The sequence below is a fragment of the Trichoderma evansii genome (genome assembly GCF_050947405.1).
Source record: "Trichoderma evansii strain SZMC 28006 chromosome Unknown GGI43scaffold_21, whole genome shotgun sequence".
Classification (NCBI taxonomy): Eukaryota; Fungi; Ascomycota; class Sordariomycetes; order Hypocreales; family Hypocreaceae; genus Trichoderma; species Trichoderma evansii.
The window spans coordinates 141,002-159,185 of NW_028145185.1; the positions used below are offsets into that span (position 1 = coordinate 141,002).

General features: G+C 50.6%; 6 protein-coding genes across 6 annotated transcripts; 4 read left to right on the top strand and 2 right to left on the bottom strand.

Moving 5' to 3' along the window:
* The first annotated feature begins 702 nt into the window (after positions 1–702).
* Positions 703–3,283, top strand: GGI43DRAFT_188004 (uncharacterized protein). Its single transcript, XM_083199916.1, has one exon. The coding sequence runs from the start codon at positions 986–988 to the stop codon at positions 3,092–3,094; it is 2,109 nt and encodes a 702-aa protein (XP_083057398.1). The 5' UTR covers positions 703–985; the 3' UTR covers positions 3,095–3,283.
* Positions 3,284–5,065, bottom strand: GGI43DRAFT_187843 (ribosome biogenesis protein Nop53/GLTSCR2). Its single transcript, XM_083199913.1, has 2 exons — positions 4,693–5,065; positions 3,284–4,638 (listed from the first exon to the last, which is right to left on the bottom strand). Exons 1-2 carry the CDS (start codon positions 4,845–4,847, stop codon positions 3,474–3,476), a joined length of 1,320 nt encoding a protein of 439 aa, XP_083057399.1. The 5' UTR covers positions 4,848–5,065; the 3' UTR covers positions 3,284–3,473.
* Positions 5,066–5,210: 145 nt separating this feature from the next.
* Positions 5,211–6,758, top strand: GGI43DRAFT_413484 (Rab family GTPase YPT6). The gene is made up of 6 exons (XM_083206911.1): positions 5,211–5,539; positions 5,610–5,635; positions 5,701–5,789; positions 5,854–5,983; positions 6,111–6,389; positions 6,452–6,758. The coding sequence occupies exons 1-6, from the start codon at positions 5,496–5,498 to the stop codon at positions 6,505–6,507; spliced, it is 624 nt and encodes a 207-aa protein (XP_083057400.1). The 5' UTR covers positions 5,211–5,495; the 3' UTR covers positions 6,508–6,758.
* Positions 6,759–6,989: 231 nt separating this feature from the next.
* On the top strand, positions 6,990–8,112 carry GGI43DRAFT_187881 (Inositolphosphorylceramide synthase subunit Kei1-domain-containing protein). Its single transcript, XM_083199915.1, has 2 exons — positions 6,990–7,132; positions 7,239–8,112. Exons 1-2 carry the CDS (start codon positions 7,088–7,090, stop codon positions 7,974–7,976), a joined length of 783 nt encoding a protein of 260 aa, XP_083057401.1. The 5' UTR covers positions 6,990–7,087; the 3' UTR covers positions 7,977–8,112.
* A 1,373-nt stretch (positions 8,113–9,485) lies between these two features.
* GGI43DRAFT_187687 (sulfite reductase (NADPH) subunit beta) lies at positions 9,486–14,604 on the top strand. Its single transcript, XM_083199911.1, has 4 exons — positions 9,486–9,630; positions 9,734–9,882; positions 10,057–14,430; positions 14,491–14,604. The coding sequence occupies exons 1-4, from the start codon at positions 9,591–9,593 to the stop codon at positions 14,521–14,523; spliced, it is 4,596 nt and encodes a 1,531-aa protein (XP_083057402.1). The 5' UTR covers positions 9,486–9,590; the 3' UTR covers positions 14,524–14,604.
* Positions 14,605–15,297: 693 nt separating this feature from the next.
* Positions 15,298–18,184, bottom strand: GGI43DRAFT_424913 (chitin synthase class II; the record flags this gene model as incomplete). Its single annotated transcript, XM_083208435.1, has 2 exons — positions 15,298–16,481; positions 16,573–18,184. 2 exons carry the CDS (start codon positions 18,182–18,184, stop codon positions 15,298–15,300), a joined length of 2,796 nt encoding a protein of 931 aa, XP_083057403.1.

The following is an 18,184-nucleotide window of genomic DNA, read 5'->3' on the forward strand; positions in this document are numbered from 1 at the left end:
CGATGTTGAACAGCCAAGAGTGAGTATTGAGGATGCTTTATACTGCAAAGAATTATTATACATCATACCTAGAATTAAGAGGAGAACTCACTGTAATTCTTGGTCATTTTTTTTTTTTTCGTTCAGCTACTATTTCTCACCTGTCGGAGGAGTTGCCGGGCTGCAGACCCGTATCGGCGGTTGCGACATCGCCGAGGCCGAAGCTCAACAGCCGACTTCCGGCATTCCGTTCACAACGACACGGCGGCAGCAGTGGTTGGCTACAGACTCTTGTTTCTTTTTTTTATCTTCCCATCTCGTTTCTTTCTATCTTGGGGCTATTTAGTTTGTCTTTGGGCACTTTGATGCATGTCTTTTTCTTTCAGTGTTTCTACCCTAATTATCAGCAACATACAGAGCAAGCACGTAATCATAATTGATAGCAAGTTGTCATGGTGGCATCACGGCTAGACCCTTTGCCTCCACTCAATATCGCTTCCCTGCGTCACAAAATCTGCATTTCCATGGAAAAAGCATCATCGCCCAAGTAGGCGAGGTTGCATCGGCGGATCACCCAAGCGATCGCACATCGGCGTTCCTGAGTCACTAAAGAAGCGCTAAAGAGCTACGCATTTTGAATCTTTAGTGGGGGCCTGTAGCCCAATCTTCAGGCCTATGACGACATGAGCCTCGCCGGCATATCCAGAGTAGCGTAGTCCAGTTAAAGGGCCGACCTATATCAATCGCAAAAGACGCGCATTGTGTGCGTGCGTAAAGGAGGACATCTTTTGATAAATCTCGCATAATCGCATTCCCTTGCTATAGACGAGCAGCGTCTTCTTTGTGTACTAACGTATAGAATATCGAGGCATTGGCTATTTGCTTGAACCAAGCTACTGCTCCCGGCGTTTTCAAGCTCTCGCAAATCGATCAATTGGCGCGAGGGGCTGACCTTGGGCTTTCATGGTGAACGACTCGTATCGGCCCAATTGACCTGCTGTCGACGATGCCGGTGACCTCAGCAAAGGCGCTGGGATCCCTCCGCCTGGCAGCGAGTGGCGTCACCAGGCAACGTCTCTATCTCTCCAACAGCTCGCGCACAGCCGCCACCACAGCGAGATGTACACAGCTGAGAAGCTTCACCAAGCTCTGCTCCCGACCTAGAACAGGCGCCTTGGCAGCGAACTCGACCGAGCGGCTCCAACTCCAGTCCCAGCTCCCACATCCCAGCCTCGTGCTCGCTCGCGCGCTATCCGGAAAGCCGCTGCCCCAGCGCAAATCGTGGCTGCTTAATTTCCTCTACCGAGCTGCTGCGTGGGTTGGCATCTCATTTGTTGTCCTGGGCGGCGGTGTTCTTGGCTTCTTTCTGTACGACGCCAGCACTTACAAAGAGCATGCCGAGCAGAGCGATATCGATGTATCGCAGCTTGCGCTTCAGCCACGCCGTGGTGGCCCCAAGAACCTACCAATCGCCGAGGTATTTATCGACGATGATGTGACCAAGAGCAAACCCAGGCTGGTTATCCTGGGCGGTGGATGGGGCGGCGTGGCACTCCTCAAAGAGCTGAACCCAGACGACTACAATGTCACCGTCATTTCTCCCGCAAACTACTTTCTCTTCACCCCTATGCTACCATCTGCCACTGTGGGAACGCTGGAATTACGTTCCCTGGTTGAGCCAATTCGACGGATCCTAAGTCGCGTGCACGGCCATTTTATTCGAGCCAAGGCAGAAGACGTCGAGTTCTCAGAGAAGCTGGTTGAGGTCTCCCAGCTTGATCACAGGGGCAAAGAGGTCCGCTTCTACGTCCCCTATGATAAGCTAGTCGTTGCTGTTGGCTCTTCAACAAACCCTCACGGTGTCAAAGGACTGGAAAATGCCTTTTTCCTCAAAGATATCAACGACGCACGGATGATTCGGAACAAGGTCATTCAAAATCTTGAGCTTGCTTGTCTGCCTACCACTTCAGATGATGAGCGCAAACGGCTTCTTTCTTTCGTCGTCAGTGGTGGTGGTCCGACTGGCGTCGAATTCGCTGCGGAGCTCTTTGATCTCCTGAATGAGGATTTGACTCGACACTTCCCCCGTCTGCTGCGAAACGAGATATCCGTACACATCATTCAGAGCAGAGGCCATATCCTCAACACTTACGACGAGACGGTTTCTAAATATGCAGAGGAGCGGTTCAATCGTGACCAGATTGAGGTGCTCACCAACTCGCGGGTAAAGGAAGTTCAGGCGGACAAGATTATCTTTAGCCAGAAGCAGGAGGACGGATCTGTGATAACCAAAGAACTTCCAATCGGCTTCTGTCTGTGGTCTACTGGTGTCTCTCCAACTGCCCTTTCTCAGAAACTGGCAAAGAAACTCGGTGATATCCAGACAAACCGACATGCGTTGGAAACAGATACCCACCTCCGCTTGAATGGCGCTCCCCTGGGCGATGTTTATGCAATTGGCGACTGTTCCACTGTCCAGAACAACGTGGCCGAGAGCATCGTTACCTTTCTCCGCAACCTGGCGTGGAAGCGCGGAATCGAGCCGGAAAAGCTCCAGCTCCATTTCTCGGACTGGCGAAACGTTGCGCAGGACGTCAAGAAGCGATTTCCGCAGGCGGTTAATCACCTCAAGCGTCTCGATAAGCTCTTTTTCGAATTCGACAAGGACCAGTCTGGAACTCTCGACTTTGGCGAGCTTCGGGAGCTACTCAACCAGATCGACAGCAAGCTGACATCCCTCCCCGCCACGGCTCAGCGTGCCCACCAGCAGGGAAGCTACCTGGCCCATAAATTCAACAAGATGGCGAGGATTTCAGACGCAATGCTGGCAAACGATATCCGGGACGGCGATCTGGATGCTGCCATCTACAAGGCATTCGAATACCGACACCTGGGCAGCTTGGCATATATCGGAAATTCGGCTGTCTTTGACCTCGGTGAGGGCTGGAGCATGGCTGGTGGACTCTGGGCTGTATACGCTTGGAGATCAGTTTACTTTGCGCAGAGCGTGAGCTTCCGGACGAGGAGCTTGATGGCGATGGACTGGATGAAGCGAGGACTCTTTGGTCGAGGTATATGCCGTGCTCTTTTACTTACCCTGCTCTCGATTAATTGAGTTGAATGCTAACAAACATGAATTTTAGATCTCGTGGCCTTTTAAGGGGTGTATTTCTTACAACGGTGTGCTTCTCAAAAGCTTAATAAACAGAGGTTTAGACGAAAGTCTTCGCTAGATTTAGAATCTTAAAAGTTGATTTTAAATAGCGATGTCGAATTCGTAAAACTGTTACTACGTATATAATCTATTTAGTTCATCTTGTGTACATGTCTTTTGTATAGTGAATAGCTTTGAGAACATTGCTTCGCGATTTAAAAATAAAACTTTTCAATTATGCAAAGATGTATATAAACGCCATGATCTGAAGTCTTTTTATAAAAAAAGCAAGCAAAAATTCAGACACAACATACGGAAAGGAGAAGTCATTAGTTCTAATTTATATAACAAAGTCTTTGTGCGTCCACTTCTCTGTGACCTTCTTCCTGGCCTGCCTCTTGAAGGGAATATGTCTTCGGCTCTCCACCTTTCCTCTGAGAAGCATGCTTCTGTATCGGTCCTTGAGCAGGTTGCCCTCGGGCTTGAGCAGTCGCAGCGATTCCTGCAGCTCATCTGGCAGCACAAGCTCCAGATCCTTCTCCGGGAGCTTATACTTGCCAATCTGCCTTCTTCGCAGCTTTTCCTCTCCAATCTCGCTGTCGGCATCTGACTCATCTTCAGCGGCCTGGGCCAGGATAAGAGCCTTTTGCTTCTCTTTATCCTCAACCTCTGCGGCGATTTCCTTGATGCGCTGCTCTTGCGCCCGGCGAGCCTTCATGTTAGCCTTGTGCTTTGCCAGCTGCTCCTCTTCCTTTCTGCGCTTGATGCGATTTCGTTGAGTCTGCGTCTTGCGCTTGGGCTGCTTCGCGCTGGGTCTCTCATCCACGCCGGACTGGAAACCCTCCCACTCGGAGTCTTCTTCCCACTCTGACATGTTGGCGCGCTCCTCGGCGGCATCTGCCTCGGCGGCCGATTTAGCGGCAGCTTCCAGCTTTGCGGCCTCAGCGGCCTCTGCTTCGAGACGCTTCTGCTCGGCCTCAATGGCCTTGGTGCTCTCCTCTGCGAGTCGCTTCTCGTATTCTGGGAAAGATGGGTTGTAACTGTAGCCGCCTGTAGGCTTAAGCACCGCGGGAATTTGTTTTCCGTTGGAAAGAAGAGAAATAGGCTGCTGCTTCATAGACTTGGGGACCTTGGCCTCAGACTTCTCAGGCAAAAAGTCGGTAGGGTTCTCGGTCACCTCAACAGGGGCATCCCACAAGTCATAGGTAGCATCCTTGACTGCCACAGTGTTCTCGTGTTGTCCGTCTGCAACTTTCCTCAGGCGAGCCAATTCCTTGTGGGAGACCCAATCCGTGCGCTGGCGCTTGGCAGCGACAACTCCGTCGGTAGTCTTGTCGCCAGGGCGCTTTCGCATGGGGACCGCTGGCACGGCCGAGCGCTTGTTGATAATTTCGTCGGCCTTGAGGCCCTTCTTGACATGCTTGGGGAATTTCTGGGGGATCTTGGAGTCGCCTGCTACGTCGAGAACGAAGAGATCTTCGGATGCCTTTTCGCGAATGACACCACTATAGACTCTGTTAGCATATTCCTACTTTCCCCAACATTGAAGAGTATCGTACCCTCGAATAATCTCATCATTCAGCTCTCGAAGGCCCTCCTCGACCTCTGTAACGTCGACATTCTTTCTCCATGCCTTCTTTCCTTTCCTGGATGGCTGGCTGAATTGCTTGGGGGCTTCGCCAGAGCCAGTCGTGGCTGAGCGAAGAACCGGCATTGTTTTTTTGCGTTCTTCTGAAATTGGCGTATCGAGATGTCAAAATTGCGACAAAATCCTTGGAAATAATGCCCAACTGTGGCAATACCAGGTCGCAGTCGCAAATTTACAGTGTGGAGGACATTGGCTGGACGATTCTGTCTTATCAGCAACTTTTCTCGAGATTTTTTAGCGGGTCCCCCACCAGCGCCAGCAACCAAACGGCAAAGGCACCTATCAAGGCCGCTACGCTCCGTATCAGGGACTGAGGCACGTTTATCGCGCAACGGCAGGCTAGTCCTGGTTTGGCCGCGTAAAGAACGGTTGGTTGGGTAGCGGGGCATGGCATGTGGAGGCCCGTTTCTGAGCTGTCCACGGCCCAAAGTGGCTCGGGGTCCTAATATTGCCTGCTGTACTATTTATTAACCCGAAGCCTGGTGGCGGTCATTATCAACTGTCACCACCTCCTTTCGGGGCTGCCTAATATTTCACTGTTGGACAGGCTACGGCAAAGAACAGCATCAGGGATCAAACCTGTATCCTGCGAGGATCCATCATAACACAATTGGAAGCGTTGCCTCTGTCCGCCAGAAAGCAGCCCAACCAAAGTCTCTTTGGCAACCTCGGAATATCCAAAGCTAGCATCACAAACCACCACACGAAGCAGCCATGGCGCAGGCGGGATCATACAACAACCCCTTGAAGAAATTCAAGTATGTTGTCCTCATCTGCTCGTTTCTTCATCTCTATCCAAGGTAATAATGCTAATCCGGTATTCTCCAGGCTGGTCTTCTTGGGAGAACAGAGCGGTATGTGTCTATTGTCTGGCTCCACCTATCTGGCGATTTTGTGACTGACCGATTCCACGGCACAGTTGGCAAGACGTCTCTGATCACTCGATTTATGTACGACTCGTTCGATAATATGTACCAAGCAACAATTGGTATCGACTTTCTTTCAAAGGTACGGGAAAAAACCAGTTCGTTCGCGCCGTCTGCCGGCACCCGAGCCTAATGCCCAGCTATAGACCATGTATCTCGAAGACCGGACGGTGCGACTACAGCTGTGGGATACCGCAGGACAAGAGCGATTCCGAAGTCTGATCCCTTCATACATCCGTGACTCAAGCGTTGCTGTTGTAGTTTACGATATCTCTAGTATGGAATTTCCTTTTTCTTTTTCCTGTTTACCGCCAAAATCCCCCTCCTCCACTCACCCCTCCAAACACGCGGTGAAGCCCCACCATCTTCCCACGGTTGGCTAACAACGCATATCACGCCTTAGACGCAAAGTCATTCCAAAACACCAAGAAATGGATCGATGATGTCCGCGCAGAGAGAGGAAACGATGTGATTATTGTTTTGGTGGGCAACAAGACGGATCTTAATGACAAGCGAGAGGTCACGACCCAACAAGGCGAAGAGGAGGCCAAGAGACAAGGTTTAAGATTTGTTGAAACCAGTGCAAAGCTTGGCCACAACGTACAGAACCTTTTCAAGAGGATAGCGCAAGCCCTGCCTGGCATGGAGGGCTCCGACTCAGCTACCCAGGCCACCAACCAAAGTAAGTTTTCTCACTCGTCTCTTGTATTTGTTGGGGCATGTTTCTAACTTTTCTTCTCACAGTGATTGATGTGCGGACAAACACACAACAGCCTCAGCAAGAAGGCTGCTCATGCTAAGCCAAGATGTCAAGAATTTATGATGGAGTTTGAAGCTTAATAAGATAACCAACCAGTATCCCCATTTCAGCGTCGCTTCGCAGTCACGATGCATTTATGCCGAGGATAGGATATTTCATTCGAATTTGGCGAGTGCATGGGACTTTGTATAATACCTGCAACGGGGACAACGTGCCCACGATCGTTTATACACATACTAATACTCTTTTTCTGCTAATTAAGCGCTTCAACTTTTTTTTATCACAGTCCATATTACTGCTTCTCGAACAAGAGATTGTATCATGTGATTTGTCATGTGTTTGTTTTATTTTAAGACCATCTTGGCGCCTCTGTGATTGGCTGAAAGACTGTAAATGTGGGGCGTTCAGCCTTCAAAGTGGCTAAGCGCGCATTCGGGCGTCTCCTGGGCGCATCATCTCCGCCGTCGCCGAAATCTTTCGAGGTTCTGTCGCTTCCTCCGTCGCTTCCTCCGTCATTCTCTTTTTTCAGCGCCCAAACGTCACTTTCTGCCTGACGATAGACTTGCTTTGCTTTGTTTTTTTTGGTATAGACCTCGACACCGGCGGGAAATCTATCCATCATGTCGAAGTTTACGAGGCTTTATTTGCGGATACCCCGTCCGAAGGTAGGTATTTGCTCGCGGTTATCTGTGACAACCTCTTCCATCTGGTCACGAGATTGCCAAATTGGCGAAGAATGAAAGGCATGGTGCTGATGCTTTGCGACTATAGACCCTCTTTGGCTTCATCAGCCTCCAGACCGGTACCGAATTGATTTCTCTGGCGCTGGTCTTCAACAAGGTCACTGGTGTTTACGGTCTTCTTGCTATTCTTACTGGATTTCAACTCTCGCTATTCCAACTTACGACTTACATTTACTGTATCGGAATCCTCGGCACCCTCGTTTACCTTATCCCTCATATCCGAAAACAGACTGCGTTTGAGTGCCTGGCCTTGGCGTGGCTATATGTGATCGATACTGCTATCAACTGTGCCTCTACATTTGCTTTTGGAATGGACTGGTACTTTGCCAACGCTGCACTATCGACTGGATCTGGAGTCAAGCCTTCAAGCCTGCCCGATATCGTTGCCGAGGGAATGGAGGGTCTTCGACGTGAAACCGCTATGCATGGAGATGCTGTTCCCCAGGAGACGGCGGCCAGCATGATTCTGATCACTGGATTGACCTTGATCCGAGTTTACTTCAGCTTGGTTGTCATGAATTATGCGCGACAGACGCTGCAGAAGTATATGCAGCTGATGATCCTCGAGGGACCCGGCGTTGACGATCATGTGGGACCTTTCGCGACCGACCTGCCTGACGGTGAAGGCCGGAGGGGTCAGCTCGGCCGAACCATGGTGTCTTTTGGACGCAACTACTGGATGGATTATTCTGAGGCGGGAGAGTGGACTGTCGGAGGTACCAGCCGGAAGCCTAGCTCAGTCGGAACTCTGGCCGGCGAAGTATAAGAGTAAGAGATGGAGTGAGGGAGAGATGGAGATGGGTTGAATCAAGTAAATCAAGTCAAGAAATGGCAAGATAATCAGAGAGTAGATGCGTGCACAAAGAGACTAAAGAGAGTTGGCGATATGTTCGGAGAGAGGGACAAGGTGAAGGAGAGGCTGGGGCGTATATGAAATGACGCGATTGGGACCCCGCGATTCATCATCGAAAGAAGAAGAGAAAGTCTCGGCATAGTTTTGGTTTTTTCTGTTTTGGGCGGTCACGGGTGTGGCCTTAATTATTTAATACACAAAGTAATGCTTGCTATTGGTATGCTTAATTGGAGGGTGCGGCAGAGACATGAGAGCAGAGACATAGAAAACAGCTCCGACGGCCGGGCCCTGCTATTTGCTCGGCATTCGGGGGTGCTAGTGACTGGCCTACCAGCCGCTACCGGGGCATCTGCTTGGCTGGACAAAGGGCGAATGGGCGAATGAGGTTGCTCGGCTCGTCGGTGCCCTCCAGAGAGTGACGGAAGTCGGAGGGAGAGTTTGATGGGCCGGATGGGTCTACCAAGGTCAAATCTGAGAGGAACTAATCCCATCCAAGGGTCCCGCTCAGCCTAATAGCGATAGATTAACGATGGATTTGCAGAACAGCTGTTGCAATAGGCGTGCTTGCGGCATGGCTGCGGCGAGAGCGGCGGCCCAGCAGATGCTGAACTGGGTTTAGTGTTGATGGCGTCAGTTGAGGGCATGAATTCGAGCAAAGGAGAAGGTTGAATGTGGCACAGAAGCTGGGCGAGAGAGGATTGGAAGCTTTTGCTGTTTTACGAGCTGCTTGACTATTTGCTAGGTGGTACAATCACATGGGGGGAGCAGTATAAGGTACATGGAGACGTGTAGTATCTAAGGTACCTGCCTCTGGTTAGCCTTGATATAGTACCTAAGGTATAATATAAGATAACGAAAGGAAGGCGCCATGTATTAGTCCCTGGAACTTCTATAATGGAGACGAAAAAAAGAAAAATATCCCTCTTCTCCAGCAACGATCCCCCATTCCTGGGATGGTGAAATCCCTTTAGCTATCCATATTACCGCTGTCGCATCGCAACGAATCTGACGGCAGGGATTTGTCAGAGAGCGATTTCGCCATCGCCGCCGTCCTATGGCTGCGCTCTGGCGGGTGGCGCCCACGCAAGACTTGCGCAGAACTCCAAAGCGCTAAGCGATCACGCAATCCTCGAAAACTCGGGCTTCTGCGGGGAATGGAAATTTGGCTGAGGCCAGTCAGTGGAGCCTGGAGAGGCTTTGGCAAAAATGAAAGCAGTCGGTTGCAGCAATTTAGTATTGACTTGAAGGCACGGATGGGTTTTGCGGGATCGACTGGGGGTGAATTGGCCGTTGTCGAAATGGGTCGGGTCTTATAACTAAAACGATCTCACCATTCCTCTTCACGTCGTTTCTCCAGACCTCTCCCCCAAGGGATTTTTCTGTTTTTCTTTTTTTTTTCTGCCTCTCTTCCCTTTCCATCTTTTCCCTTCATTATCTAATTTGCCCTTTCTTTTGACCCCGTAGAGACCATATCTCAGTCTCTCAAAGCCTTGGACGTTCAGTTCGAGGCATCGGATACAAAAGGGCATGGCGACCTCGGTTCAGATCCGCACGCCTGAAGAGGCCGGTAAGTCGATGCTTTATTATGGAATACATGACTGCAATTCCATTCTACTCTTTTACTTGTGATTGAAGCTGGACTGACTTTGCTCTTCTTCTTTTCTCTGCAGCTGCGAGAATCGCCTACTTGTCCAGCGATGTCGTCATTTCCGTGCAGCCGTCATTGGCTGCCGATTCTGAGTTTTCCTCACACCTAAAGCGGTTTGCCAGCCGCAAGGATCGAGGAATTGTCGCAGCTACTGAGGACACTGTGCCAGAGGTTAGTATTTGACGATTTTTTTAGCCCCGGAATGCTCGTTGTTTTGGTGGTTGGGTTTTTGTGCCGCACTTACACATAATCAACTCACCCTGACGACGACCCGATCCTAGTCTACCGACAGTCCGAAGGCTGCCATTGAAGCGTGAAAAGTCACTAACCACTACCTGAAAATAGATCCAGCACATCCGTCATAACAATGACCCATTACTCTCTGTCTTTGCTCCCATCCGCTCAGGCAAGCTCGTCTCTGTCACCACCTCTTCTTCCATCCTCCTCCCCTCCATCTCTCACCTCTACAAGCTCGCCAACTACCCTGTTGTCCTCCATGTATCACTCCAGCCACGCGGCTTTGCCGACTACTCCGTCATCACTTCTATCCGGAACTCAGGATGGACATTCCTCCAGTCTGAGACTCTCCAGGAGGCTCAGGATATGGCCATCACTGCCCATGCCTTGGCCCTGCGCACTGGCAAGGCTGTCATTCACTTCTTCTCTCCAGATAACTCAGCCCGTGATGAGCCTATCGGCCTGGAGGACTTTACCGTAGTGAGGGCTGTACTCGATATCGAAGGTGTCAGAAGATTCCAGGCCAGCACCATCAAAGCCACCGGGTTATACGCCGACGATGGACACGCTGCCGTCTCCTCAGACCTCCAGGAAGTCGCAGCAGCTGGCAGCTCTGACAAGACTTCAGGTCTTCAGCAGTCAACTGCCTCACTCGCCTCCAAGGCAGTATCTGAGCTCTCTGCCAAGACCAGCCAGGCTAGCAGTTCTAGTACCCCTATTGGTGCTTCATCTGTCGCCACCACTGTCGAGACTGCCGCTCCTAAAGTGACATCCGAGGATATCTACACATGCGCCTCTCGCATCTGGGAGCAGTTGAACACCGCTCTTGGAAGACAATACAACGCCTTCGAGTACACCGGACCTGCCAATGCGGAGAACTGCCTCTTCATCTTCGGATCCGACACTGGCGCCTTTGCTGAAGCCATCAACAGCGCGAAGCCCGATGACGTCTATGCCAAGATTGGTATCCTCACTCCTCGCCTGTACCGACCCTGGATTGGCTCCAAGCTCGTGGGAAGCATCCCCAACACAATCAAGAGGGTCGCTGTTCTTGAGCAGATTCACCGAAAGACCACCAAATGGGGCCCCCTATTGATTGACGTCTTATCCTCCGTTAAGAGCGGTCCCGGCGGTGTTGAGACCATCGTTGGTCACCAGTTGGGATACATTGCCCCTGAGGCCACCACTCAGGCCCTCCGTGGCATTGTGCAAAACCTTACTGCTGAAAAGCCCATCCAGAACCTTGAAGTTGGTGTCAAGGAGGGACCAAGCGAGCCCGTTGCACAAGGCATTGAGGCCCCGAAGCTCGAGGTTGCCTACGGTAAGATCCTCGACCAGCTTTTTGGCAGCAGAGCCTATATTGCCAATGCCCTAGGATCTCAGGATGCCGGCATCTCTGCCACGGTATCTGCCAGCCCCGAGTTCGGTTTCGGTTCCCTGTTGGCTAGAAAGGAATTGCGAGCCAACTTTATCGCCGAAGTCAAGCAGGCGGCAAGCAGTGCTGGTTCTACCAGCGAGGCTCTGAAGAGCTGGCTGGCGCGATGGGCCGTCAACTCTGATGACCAGGCCAAGTCTGATCTCATTGCGGACGAGGTCATTACCAAGCTGGAGCAGGACAACTCTCCCGAATCTCAGAAGCTTCTCTCCAACCGTGCCCTGTTCCGAAAAGAGTCTCTTTGGCTGATGGGCTCTGACGCCTGGGCTTACGATCTTGGCAACTCTGGTGTTCACCACGTTCTTGCATCTGGTGAGAACGTCAACATGCTCATTATTGACTCAACGCCTTACTCCGAGAAGGCTCTGGCCGACGCCAACCGCAGAAAGAAGGACATCGGTTTGTACGCTATGCACTTCGGTAACGCCTACGTTGCCTCTACTGCTGTCTACAGCTCATACACCCAGGTCCTCCAGGCCATGTTAGAAGCCGACAAGTTTAACGGCCCATCAGTTGTGTTGGCTTACCTGCCCTACTTTGGCGAGACCGACTCCCCTCTCACCGTTCTTCAGGAAACTAAGAGGGCTGTGGATACTGGATACTGGCCTCTCTACAGATGGAACCCGTCTAACGAGGCCAACGGCGAGCCTACTTTCTCACTGGACTCTGAGCTCATCAAGAAGGAACTGAAGGCTTTCCTTGACCGAGAGAACCAACTGACCCAGCTCATGCAGAAGGAGCCCAGCTTTGCTTCCAACCTTGGCCAGGACTTTGGAACCGAGGTCCGCGCAGCACAGAAGAGGAAGGCAAAGGATGCCTACAACCAGCTTCTGGAAGGCCTCTTGGGTGCTCCTCTGACCATCCTGTATGCTTCCGACAACGGCAATGCCAGCAATGTGGCCAAGCGATTGGCCAACCGAGGTAGAGCCCGAGGCTTGAAGACGGCAGCCATGTCCATGGACGATTACCCGCTCGAAGATTTGCCAGGCGAAGAAAACATCGTCTTCATCACTTCCACCGCTGGACAGGGAGAGTTCCCTCAAGATGGTCTGGCGTTCTGGGATGCTATCAAGGACAACACTGAACTTGACCTGGCTACTGTCAACTACTCCGTCTTTGGTCTGGGTGATAGCCACTACTGGCCACGCAAGGAAGATAGGATTTACTACAACAAGCCAGCCAAGGACCTTGACCGAGTTTTGGGCAACCTGGGTGGCAGGCGATTTGTTGATGTTGGCCTGGGAGACGACCAGGATCCCGATGGCTTCCAGACCGGCTACCAGGACTGGGAGCCCAAGCTGTGGCAGGTCCTGGGCGTGGACAAGGTCGAGGGCCTTCCCGATGAGCCCCCGCCAATTACCAACGAAGATATCAAGCTCGAGTCCAACTTCCTTCGTGGTACTATCGCTGAGGAACTGAGGGATACGTCTACCGGAGCCATCTCCGCCGCCAACTCTCAGCTGACCAAGTTCCACGGCACCTATATGCAGGACGATCGTGATGTCCGTGACGAGCGAAAGGCGCAGGGTTTGGAGCCCGCCTACAGCTTCATGGTTCGCTGCAGATTGCCCGGTGGTGTCGCTACTGCTGCGCAGTGGATCCAGATGGACGATATCAGCAACAAGCTTGGTAACGAGACAATGAAGCTTACCACTCGTCAGACATTCCAGTTCCATGGCGTTGTCAAGGGTAAGCTGCGAGAGACCATGCAGGGTATCAACCGTGCTCTCATGACCACAATCGCCGCCTGTGGTGACGTTAACCGTAACGTCATGTGCAGCACTCTGCCTGCTCAATCCAAGCTTCATCAGGAAGTCCACTCGTACGCCGCAAAGATCAGCAACCACTTGCTGCCTTCTACCAGCGCGTACCACGAGATCTGGCTGAAAGATGAGGACAACAAGAAGGTTCAGGTTGCAGGTGATGCTGTCAAGGATTTCGAGCCTCTGTACGGTCCCACCTATCTGCCCCGAAAGTTCAAGATCACCATCGCCATCCCTCCCTACAACGATACTGATGTCTATGCTCACGATATTGGTCTGATTGCCATCATCAACGATGCTGGCGTGTTTGAGGGTTTCAACGTGCTTGCTGGAGGTGGTATGGGTGCCACTCACAACAACAAGAAGACCTACCCCCAACTGGGCCGCATGTTTGGCTTTGTTCCCAAGGACCAGATCCATCTTGCTTGTGAGAAGATTATGCTTGTTCAACGTGATTTTGGTGACCGTAAGAACCGAAAGCACGCTCGTCTCAAGTACACCATCGACGACATGGGCGTCGAGGTCTTCAAGGGCAAGGTCGAGGAGCTGTGGGGCCAGAAGTTCGACGCTCCACGAGCTTTCGAGTTCAAGAGCAACGTTGATATCTTCGGCTGGCAGCGTGATGAGCTTGGAGTGAACCACTTCACCTTCTTCATTGAGAACGGACGTATTGAGGATACCCCTGACTTCCGCATGAAGACTGGTCTGCGAGAGATTGCCAAGGTTCACAAGGGCGACTTCCGCCTGACTGGTAACCAGCACCTGGTCCTCAGCGGCGTCAGCGACGAGGATCTTCCTGCCATGAAGGAGCTGATGAAGAAGTACAAGCTTGACAACGTCCAGTTCTCCGCCCTCCGCCTCAGCTCATCCGCCTGTGTTGCTTTCCCCACTTGCGGTCTTGCCATGGCCGAATCTGAGCGTTACCTCCCCCAGCTGATCACCAAGCTCGAGGGCTGCATTGAGGAGAACGGTCTCCGCCAAGACTCCATCGTCATGCGTATGACTGGTTGCCCCAACGGCTGTGCTCGTCCCTGGCTCGCTGAAGTTGCCTTTGTCGGCAAGGCCTACGGCGCGTACAACATGTACCTCGGTGGTGGCTACCACGGTCAGCGTCTGAACAAGCTGTACCGTGCTAGCATCAAGGAGGACGAGATCCTTGACATTATGAGGGGTCTGTTGAAGCGATATGCAGTGGAGAGACAGGAGGGTGAGAGATTTGGTGACTTCTGTATTCGTGTTGGTCTTATCAACGAGACTACCGATGGACAGAACTTCCACGACAACGTAAGTTCCTTCTTTTAATTACATCTCGTTTGAAATTTCAATATGCTAACTAATTGACAGGTCGCGGAAGAAGAGGAGCCTGAGGAAGAGTAAATGGGTCGAGATGATATGAAGAAGCAAAATCATAAGATGAAATATACATTTTTTTTAGGGTCAAACACATTGGGCGTTGGATATCATCAACTGAAAGCATCTCATCATTTAGTATTAAATTAAATTAAGTTTTTTAAAATATGATATAAAATAAAAAAACCAATGAAAGATAAAACACAGATGTTATTTATATGTCGTGACATGCAATCCTCAATATCAAGAATAAATAAATCTGAAGCACATAAAAATATATTCTCATCAATGTCTCATAATTCAACAACCATCATTATCCTTCCATCAAACTCTCATCCACCCATTTTTTCATTAGTGCAATCTCTTCCTTTCCTTCTGCATTTCCCAAAACCCAACCCAACTTGATTCATATAGCATACCATGGATGCTTTCGCATCATCGGTATCCTTTCCAACGTTAAGCAGCCCATCAAACCCTCATTATAGACAAGAGACATACATCATACAGAGTATCCACATTGACAAACATTGTGCTTCTTTTTCTTGCAACGATGAACAAAAAAAGAGGCAGCCGATCAATTCAAAAGAGCCTCCAGAGAACCCCAGTCTTTGAAACATTGTATACTTCGTTCAACCATGCGTACCTCTTATAGAGGCATGAAGAGAAAAAAGAAATAGCCCACCCACCGACTCTCCATCTGCCAAAGGAGAGTAGAAAAAGATAAAAGAAAAAAAATCGTTTCGATCATGTAGGACACAATCAAAAGTAACCATGCAAATCTAAAGAAACAGAAAACTAAAATCAAGATCTAAGGGTATTAGTAATGCTGCTTCCAACGCTGCTCATGGTTTCGCTAAGCTTCTCGCCCACACCACCCGCCCAGCTTGGCAGCTTGAGGGTCATGCGAATTCTGCCTTCAACTATCAGATGAATGAGGTTGATAACAGCAAACGTGGTAGATCCAATAGCACGGAAGACGGCCAAGCCAGCCACACTCCACAGCAAGAAACGGAGGTAGAAGTTGTCGCCGATGCCCTTGCTACTGTACACTTCCGAAATGGCCATGGCGAGAATGGCATTCAGCACCATCCATGACACGACCATGTAGGTTCGGACGCTCTTGTAGTAATCTTCCTGCAACTGAGACTCGCTCGGGGGCTTCTCCGGGACTTCAACACGGTCACGCAGATTGCGCAGAGCCTCGTCATATCCGCTGTCGATATCAAGCTGCTCGCTGGGCATTTCAAGCTCAACAGTCTCGCCCTTACCAATAGCACCACCCAAATCGGTCTTGATAACATTGTCACCCTTGGTACCCCAGGTAACATCGTGCGTGTTACAGAAGGCGTAGACTTGAAGAGTGCAGATGTAGCTTGGCAGCAGGAGGAAGTATTGGCCGGCAGAGGTGAACATGTGCCATGGATCGAGATAGAGGAATGACATGGCAAAGTACAGACCTATTGTAGATGCCATGGACACAATGAGATTCGTGAACACGTTGTTACCAAGTGTAAACGTAACACCACCCTCCTTGTGTGTGAACTGTCTAATGACAATGAAGATGATAGCGAAAGTTGTGTAAATCATGATGATGCTGTAAATAATCATACTGCTAAGATAAAGCTTCCTTGCACCTTGCGGACGGTTTCCGAGTGACAAGATAAACTGAATAGCGATGAGCAGGATGCATGTGTATCTCAGGATGATGAATATGACGTTTCCGATGCCGTGCCCAAACGGATCGACCGTTGGGTCGGCCAGTCCGCCAGCGACGAAGTAGAAAGCCAAGTAGAAGTTTGCGAGAGAGAAGTACGTGAAGAGCAGTTGAACAAATTGATAGACAAATTCAATGTAAAGAAGGACCTTGCGTGCAAGCGTATGATCAGTCTGTAGAATCTGTCGGAACTGGACAAGAGAGTAGACAGCAGCGAAGAAGGCGCCGTTCAGCCATCTTCTTCGTTGAGAGATGAATTCGGGAACAGAATCTAGAGATTTAAAATGTTAGTTTTCTACTTTGTTCTGGGATAGTGTGCAAGAGTCAACACTCAAAAATGGAAACTTTGCAAAGTAACATACCGGGAACGTCAGTTTCTCCGTGGCAACCCTTGACATATTTCAAAACCCATCTCTCGCCTCGCTTGGCTACGAGCTCCCAACAAAGGATACGATCTTCGGCCAGGTACATATTGGCAGTGAACACGTCGGCATGTTGGCCATGAAGGGTCTCACCCTTGAAGTACTGGCTCAGCGGCCCATGACCAGTTTCATCGTTTTGTAGCGCATGGTAACGGTAGGCACTGAGAGCACCGGGCAACACCGTAATATATCCAAAAACAGACTCCAGAGGCTTATCCAAGATGTTGGACATCTTGTATTCAAAGTTCTGGGATGCAACTAAAGGATTTAAAAGGTATGATCCGTATTTGCCCTTCATAGCTTTGATTTCACCACATGCTCCAGCAACGTTGGAGTCAAAGTCAAAAGCCTTCCAAAGGTGGTACAGCGAAGTGCCTCCGGGGCGAGTTCCCACATCCAGAAGAATACATATGTTGGGATTCAAGGCCTTGCCAAATGCGTTGAAGAACCAACGGTGCGAGTTCAACTTACGCGAGTTCTTTTCTTTGAGACAAAAGATGATTTGGCACGGCACAATGCCTTTTTCGGCGCCCTTGAATTTGAGATCGGAGTCGAGTGAGACTTGTGTCGTGTATTCGTAGACGTGAGCCTGCACGGCCCTGTTGTTGACAAAGTTTTTGGCGATGCCGTGCTGGTATACTCCCATGGCGGCCAAGGCGTCGAGCGTACGCGGGTGGATTTTCTCTCGGCCATCAGAGATGATGCAGACGACCACTTTTTGCCAGCCATTCTCACCCCAGGTACGAGATCGAGATCGCGAACAGAAGTGGGATATATTCTTCATAACGGCATACATAGTCCTGGTGAAGAGAATCTCATCTTCATTGTACATGGTGATACAGATGAAGAGCTCAGTCTCTCGAGTCGTGCGACCAATGGCCTGGCGGAGCTTGTACCCCCTGTCGACAAAGTCATCCGGATCACAGGTCACAGCAGTGTATCTCATATGAGTGAACTCGACCTCGTCACGTCGCGGCAGAAAGCTGTAAAGGATGGTTGGGATTTTACACTCCAGGACAAGCTCTCCGTTGATGAGGGGAACCTCCTTTTTGGCCATTTGCGGAGCGCGGACACCACGTCGCTCTTGCGCTCCATCAGGCGCAGGTCCGTAGTGCTCGTATTTGTCGAAATACTCATTCTCTTCTCCCAGAGTTTCTTGGTCACCTGAGACAAACGATTCGCGGTCATCACCGTAATGGCGGCCGTCTTCTTCATCATAGTCATAATGATCGTAGCGCTGTTCGTAATGGCGGTTGTCACTAAGATCTGACTCGGGACGAAAGATGTCTTCGTCATCAGGATGGTCGTAGGGAATGGAAACAGTTATGTCGTCTGTGAATTGCGAGGCTCGCGACGTGTTGCCAAAGCGAGGTGCCGGTGGCAGTGGACGTCGTGGGCTGCCCCCATACCTTGATGATGGGGTTCCTGGTCTGGGGTCGCCGTTGATGTCTGAAGGCTCGTAAGAATCATGAGATGGCGGGGGGCGAGAATAGTCTGTCAGTCTCGATGCTGGAGACCACGGCCTATGAGGATCTCTAGTGTCGTAGGACAT